We start from the raw sequence: 7,666 nt of genomic DNA, 5'->3' as shown, positions 1-7,666 counted from the left end.
ACTCTCTCAATATAGACACCCCCTTGAAACTTCAAAAAATGCAGCTAAAATTACTAATCTCAGCTCTTTAAAACGGAGGTACTTGATGAGAAATTCTTATAGATAAATGGGAACTACAAAGCCACACTAAAACCCCCTAATTTTCTCAAGCAATCAAGCTTTTAAAATGGGACTCTGATAATATCCAGGGTGTGGTGTAAAGAGATGTAATACAGTTTTATTGAAGAACGTATATCAAAACAGTCCTAATTCGTCCCCTTTTTGGTCAGTAAAATGCTCATCTAAAATAAACGGAGTAACGTTAGGTAAAATACGCTTATTCAAAGATTTTCTTATAAATGACAATAATTTCGACAGGAACGAAAACGACCTCATTAGATGCTCTCAAAGGACCGTTTATTTTCTTTCGATTTCTAGTGAAAAAGGAATCAAAAAGTCCTTAATTGAAACACAGAAAGGAACGTTTGTAACAATTTAATTGAATACCTAAGCAAATATACTACAATCTCCTTTGAGACGCCTTGTACCTTTTAAAGTATTCCCATCCATAAAAATGGCAGATATACATTTTGGAAATAAAAAAAAACAGTTGATTTTGACTTGAACAAAAGGAACATAATTATTATGAAACGTATATAACGGTAGTATTTTTTTCTGTTCCGCAAGAATCACTCAACAAGATTGTTGATTTGTACATAGTGGAACGTTTTTCTCTCACTTTGAGTGTGTGTCTCAAATTTTAAAATGTCTTTACGACCGGCAAGACAGCTCAATGATTCAAAGATTATTCGGTCTTTGAAATGCAACATCATGCCTCTGGTAAGTGGAATAAATTTAGTTATCTATTTTTAATTTGAATTTTTTATTTTTATGTACTTTATTCATATGGAGGGATATTCTAACGCCGTAGCCTCCTCTGTTGTAGCTTTTTTTTCGTCCGTTACCAAATAAAATATTTGAAAGTAAAATTAATCAGAAAAGTTTTCAATATGGGCTATCACTTTCTTTCTAGATAAAGAAAAGTGACACCGTGACAGCATGCAGGGTGATGTTCACGGAGAGCAACAGACTCCTTGTTACAGACATCAGATACCGTCTAGACAACGCACTGGCAAACATGGACATTAAGTTTTTCATCTCGTGCATATCTGGCACAGAATCAAATCCGAAAGACAAAAATCCAAAAGAGTGTGAGCTTGGGGAACCAATTCCGTTTCGTGTCTCGGTGACTTATTTTATTGTCCATTTAAAGTCCCTGTTACAGCCGCACCAAATTTATCAGAAGTTCCATCATACGGCTGACATCGAGTTTGACATCAAATCCCTAAAGTGTCATCGTCCAAAGTCTGAAGGTGATGAAGTTGACGCTATTGTGTTGGGCTACTTGAAACAGACGGTCAAGGTATGAGTGGTTTGTCTTAATTTTCTAAATTACTGGTTGATGTTGTTCTGAGTTGATTATGATTTCTAGTTGAATCAAGTCCCAGTTGGCACACAACGTTGTTTCAACGTTCATCTAACGTTATATGGAAGTTGTGAACGTTATAAAAACGTGGAAACAACGTTGTGTGCCAGCTGGTGTAAGATATATTCGAGGTTCAAGCACTTAGAGATGCCTCAAAATTAGACGCTATTTATCAATTTTTTTTATTTTATCTATCTTAAATTTACACTACAACACTTCAACATTTTCAACAAGCTGTTCTTTTCTTCTCAGGACCACAACCAGAAATGTATTAAGGATTTGATTACAGATAGCATGTTGCACTGTTTTAAAGCGGCAAATCCTGCAATGTCCGACGAAGAAGCAACCGCTCATTGTGAAAGCAATGAACAAAAACCATGCCGTTTATTTTGTGCTGACTCGAGAATCATGGCTTCCTTTTCAAACGCAAGTCGATACCTATACGAGGATGGCCTACTTCACATGAACGACTCGACCGACGAGATAGCAAGGCCAGCAGTGGAACCACCTAAAACTTCAATATCAAAAGCGGCTGATAAAATTGCAAAAGTGATGAACCAACTCGATCACAGATTGTATCGTGGCAACATCTACGCAAAAAACAAAAATGGTAACTTTCGCCTTTGAGCATCAAAATATTTGAACTTATGTTCCGTTGCGTGTATTTTTTTCAGTTGGAGAAAAAATGAAAATATTTTTGGAACTGTACCAATCCTAAACGTGAAATGGGGCATAAAATTATTTAATATAGTTGGTACTATATTTTTCCTAGCTCAACCGTATTTTTAAATTACTCTCACATTCTGTTTTAAACCTTTCTAATTTCTTTTGCAGCTCGATTTACTTTCGAATTATTTCTTGATGTTGGAGCGTATCTTTATAAATTGCAGTTGAACCCTTCATTAAAAGAACTAGTCCTTGCAAATGAATCACAATTGAAGAAAAATATGTCGAACGTACATACTGAGGTAAGTGTTTAGACTTGTACGTCGTAGGACTGTGTGGTACATCATTAAACCTTATGAAAGACCGTAAACATTAGGAAACTTTTTATTGAAAGAATTTTTTAAAGTTTCATTTTCTGAAGTGCCTCTAAGAAATACAAATGGCAAAAAAATATGGTATTTTGAAAGGTTTGTGCAAAACGAGGAAGGCCGCTTAGTAGGCCAATAGCCCGTATGATAGCCCGTCGTTTTTATGAGACTTTGTATTGAAAAGACCATTAGGCCGTCGATTTTGCAAAATGGTTCTGAAAAATTCGAACGAGAACTTTATATATTTGCAATATTTTTCTGAAATCTAAGAAGGCCGCTTAGTAGGCCATTAGACCGTATGATAGGCCGTCATTTTTATGAGACTTTGTACTCAAAAGACCGTTAGACCGTCAATATTGCAAAGGAATCTGAGAAATTCGAACGAGAACTTTATATATTTGCAATATTTTTCTGAAATCGAAGAAGGCCGCCTAGTAGGCCATTAGACCGTATGATAGGCCGTCATTTTTATGAGACTTTGTACTCAAAAGACCGTTAGACCGTCAATATTACAAGGGGAATCTGAGAAATTCGAACGAAAACTTTATATATTTGCAATATTTTTCTGAAATCGAAGAAGGCCGCCTAGTAGGCCATTAGACCGTATGATAGGCCGTCATTTTTATGAGACTTTGTACTCAAAAGACCGTTAGACCGTCAATATTGCAAAAGGAATCTGAGAAATTCGAACGAGAACTTTATATATTTGCAATATTTTTCTGAAATCGAAGAAGGCCGCCTAGTAGGCCATTAGACCGTATGATAGGCCGTCATTTTTATGAGACTTTGTACTCAAAGACCGTTAGACCGTCAATATTACAAAGGGGAATCTGAGAAATTCGAACGAAAACTTTATATATTTGCAATATTTTTCTGAAATCGAAGAGGCCGCCTAGTAGGCCATTAGACCGTATGATAGGCCGTCATTTTTATGAGACTTTGTACTCAAAAGACCGTTAGACCGTCAATATTGCAAAAGGAATCTGAGAAATTCGAACGAGAACTTTATATATTTGCAATATTTTTCTGAAATCGAAGAAGGCCGCCTAGTAGGCCATTAGACCGTATGATAGGCCGTCATTTTTATGAGACTTTGTACTCAAAAGACCGTTAGACCGTCAATATTGCAAAAGGAATCTGAGAAAATCGAACGAGAACTTTATATATTTGCAATATTTTTCTGAAATCGAAGAAGGCCGCCTAGTAGGCCATTAGACCGTATGATAGGCCGTCGTTTTTATGAGACTTTGTACTCAAAAGACCGTTAGGCCGTCAATATTACAAGGGGAATCTGAGAAATTCGAACGAAAACTTTATATATTTGCAATATTTTTCTGAAATCGAAGAAGGCCGCCTAGTAGGCCATTAGACCGTATGATAGGCCGTCATTTTTATGAGACTTTGTACTCAAAAGACCGTTAGACCGTCAATATTGCAAAAGGAATCTGAGAAATTCGAACGAGAACTTTATATATTTGCAATATTTTTCTGAAATCGAAGAAGGCCGCCTAGTAGGCCATTAGACCGTATGATAGGCCGTCATTTTTATGAGACTTTGTACTCAAAAGACCGTTAGACCGTCAATATTGCAAAAGGAATCTGAGAAAATCGAACGAGAACTTTATATATTTGCAATATTTTTCTGAAATCGAAGAAGGCCGCCTAGTAGGCCATTAGACCGTATGATAGGCCGTCATTTTTATGAGACTTTGTACTCAAAAGACCGTTAGGCCGTCAATATTGCAAAAGGAATCTGAGAAATTCGAACGAGAACTTTATATATTTGCAATATTTTTCTGAAATCGAAGAAGGCCGCCTAGTAGGCCATTAGACCGTATGATAGGCCGTCATTTTTATGAGACTTTGTACTCAAAAGACCGTTAGACCGTCAATATTGCAAAAGGAATCTGAGAAATTCGAACGAGAACTTTATATATTTGCAATATTTTTCTGAAATCGAAGAAGGCCGCCTAGTAGGCCATTAGACCGTATGATAGGCCGTCATTTTTATGAGACTTTGTACTCAAAAGACCGTTAGACCGTCAATATTGCAAAAGGAATCTGAGAAATTCGAACGAGAACTTTATATATTTGCAATATTTTTCTGAAATCGAAGAAGGCCGCCTAGTAGGCCATTAGACCGTATGATAGGCCGTCATTTTTATGAGACTTTGTACTCAAAAGACCGTTAGGCCGTCAATATTACAAGGGGAATCTGAGAAATTCGAACGAAAACTTTATATATTTGCAATATTTTTCTGAAATCGAAGAAGGCCGCCTAGTAGGCCATTAGACCGTATGATAGGCCGTCATTTTTATGAGACTTTGTACTCAAAAGACCGTTAGACCGTCAATATTGCAAAAGGAATCTGAGAAATCAAAATGAGAACTTTAAGATTTTTCCAATTCAAAAAGATCTTAGTATGCCACAATGATCTTGATTATGTTATATTTTCAGTTGTTTCCGAAAATAAAAGTGGATTATGACTTCATCGAAGTGAAGAACAACACATACTTGAAACTTTCAAGTAGAGCATTTGTCGATTGTCCATTTTCTCCTGAAGATTATGGTGTAATTACCCCGCGTAGTTACCACGATTTTGATCCGCACCGAACCACATGTCATGGTGGTTATCTTGCTTCAGCCATTGAACGTTGGTGTCCTACACTAGAAGACCAAGCGAAATTGGCTCACAAAATATATATGTGCATGTTAGCGTTTCAAGTGCCCCATAAAAGCAAGAGATTGGTTTTGGTCGGAGATATTGACAGTGGAAAGACATCAGTGATGAACATGTTTTTCGGTCTTATTCCTGAGCAAAAGATTGCCACAATTACCAAAGAGCGTGTTTTTGGTTTGTCAATGATAAAGTCTGACACGGAGCTGTTGATAATTGATGAATGGACCAAGGATATGACACCTGCAGACATGGTAAAGGTTTTATTCCAAGGAGGAAGATTTCCACAATCAGTGAAATTTGAGGATCCAAAATTACAAGAAATGAATGCTGGGGTGTTCATTACCTGCAACCATGTTCCCAAATTTCCAAAGAAGGATAGAAAGTCTGTACTCAGAAGAATTGCCGATGTCAATACACGTGAGCTGGAGGTACTATGCCCAGAAGCACCTGAGTGGATTCGCAAAAACGCAATGCATTGTTTGAAGTATTTAATTGACATGATAAACAACAACCTCGACGTTATCGATCAGAGTGAATTGTCCTACACCCTACAACAGAATGTGCGTTGTGAATCGACTATTCTTGACGATGAGGTAGAAAAAGAAGAACTGAATCGAATCCGAGATTGTGTCGTTGAAGCAGATGACTCTGTCCCTTTGGTCGACTCGTCAACAAAAGAGCTGGAAGTCTTTCGTGTAGATGAGGATGTTGATGAGGTTTTAGAAAGCGGTGGGTACTACTTCCTTACTAACTCTCCACACAGAACTTCTTGCTCTTTAAAGCTAAATTATTTAGGATTTACTGACAACTTTGACTTACATCCTTTCTAAGTGCATGGTATTGAAAAGATACGAGTTTGAAAAATAAATCTTTCTATCATATAGATTCGACATCAATGAGCAGGACGAGTGACATTGAACAGCCAAACCATCTTTCCGAGTCTGACGGTAAGCTTTCATTTAATTTTCAGCTTGGATTTATGTCAACTGTCGTTTCAAATTCAATATATCAAAACATTTCTTTTTCTCTCGTTTACAGCTCTCAATATCGACGAGTTGCTTGGCATCATATCATCGACAGAGGCCGAACTCTCCGATATCGAGCCACCAAAGAAAAGATCACGAACACTGTTTCTTCCAAGCGACGATGAAGACGATACTACCATCCGAGAGTTGCTGAATGACCTTATCGATCATGTCTCTGCAGAAAACAGTAAGATGATTCATGATGATTTATTAGACATTCTATCTATGTTCCCTTTGCGCATTTTTAAGACCATGAGGAATTGTGACAATGAACCGAGTGTTGCTTTTCTTTTTTCAGCGTTTTCAATTGACGAAAGAAGAATCGTCTCAACTAACAACGGAACAGAGTCAAACGACGGTAGGTTTTTTTAGCTTTTTGTTATTTTACATGAATGGCAAATCTATGTTTCTCTATCTTGGTCGTGATAAGTGAAGCAAAACTGCTTGTGGTCTTGGGTTTTGACACGTGGTTTTTTCCCTTTTCAGTTGTGGAAAGTCCCATCAAACAGGATGAGCTCAAATCTCCAAGAAGGTTTAAAATCGAAGAAGTCAATCTTGTCGAGTATTGGCGTTTGGTCAGAAAGTTTTTGTTCAAGAAATTGGGCTATAAAAAGCTCAACGGGCCCGTGGCCTGTTCAATCTTCCAGATCCATGACAAATATGTCAAATCCTTAACAACTCCACGTCCACCAACAGTGGCAAAGCCAAGAGATGATGCTGCTTTCTTAGTCTTAAACAAACCACGTGCTACCTTTGACACCAGGGCTTTCTACAAACGTTATCCATCTTGCATTGAGCAAGTCAAGGCTATTCGGGAAAAAATCGACATTCGCATTTCAACTCCATCATTTTGGTAAATCTTGTAACTTTCTGTTTTTTTAAGGAGAAATACAAATTAAAATTCGTGTTGATCAATAAATCTGAACTAACTTTCTTCAACATTTCCACCATAGATTTCACATGAAGCCAAAGCGCAGACTGAAGAATTTGAAAAATATTTTAATCTTTGATTTCCCTAATAGGACGGTCTAACGGCCTACTCCATAGAAACTCTTATAAATTCTATGGTCTTTTTCTGGTCTAACGGTCTATAGAACTGTCTTCAAGTTTTGCACCTGGCATTTCGAATTTTACATCACACTTTGAAATTCTTCAACATTTTTGAGCCGTTAATGAACATTTTTGACCTTCCTTTTCCAAATTGGAGGTCTAACGGCCTACTCCATAGAAACTCTTATAAAATCAACGGTCTTCTTCTGGTCTAACGGTCTATAGAACAGTCTTAAAATTACCTACCGGGGCATTTTAATTTTAAGCGGGAATTTGAGCTTTTGATACATTTTTACTTGTTTTCACTTTGATTCTCAAAATTCAGCGGTCTAACGGTCTCTTCTATAGAAACTCTCATAAAGTCTACGGTCTTCTTATGGTCTAAGGGTCTACAGTATGGTCTTCATTTAG

The 7,666-nt window shown here is 37.1% G+C and overlaps 1 protein-coding gene across 1 annotated transcript; it reads left to right on the top strand.

Annotated features, from left to right (window-relative positions):
* Positions 1-636: 636 nt before the first annotated feature.
* On the top strand, positions 637-7,118 carry LOC136798032 (uncharacterized). Its single transcript, XM_067054622.1, has 9 exons — positions 637-819; positions 1,013-1,402; positions 1,718-2,075; positions 2,300-2,433; positions 4,958-5,909; positions 6,065-6,127; positions 6,219-6,392; positions 6,504-6,563; positions 6,692-7,118. Exons 1-9 carry the CDS (start codon positions 745-747, stop codon positions 7,060-7,062), a joined length of 2,577 nt encoding a protein of 858 aa, XP_066910723.1. The 5' UTR covers positions 637-744; the 3' UTR covers positions 7,063-7,118.
* Positions 7,119-7,666: the final 548 nt, after the last annotated feature.

The sequence above is a fragment of the Clytia hemisphaerica genome, unplaced genomic scaffold, assembly GCF_902728285.1.
Source record: "Clytia hemisphaerica strain Z4C2 unplaced genomic scaffold, Clytia hemisphaerica genome assembly, whole genome shotgun sequence".
Classification (NCBI taxonomy): domain Eukaryota; kingdom Metazoa; phylum Cnidaria; class Hydrozoa; order Leptothecata; family Clytiidae; genus Clytia; species Clytia hemisphaerica.
Note: the sequence above shows the minus strand (reverse complement) of the source record. Positions and strands in the feature narration are given on the sequence as shown.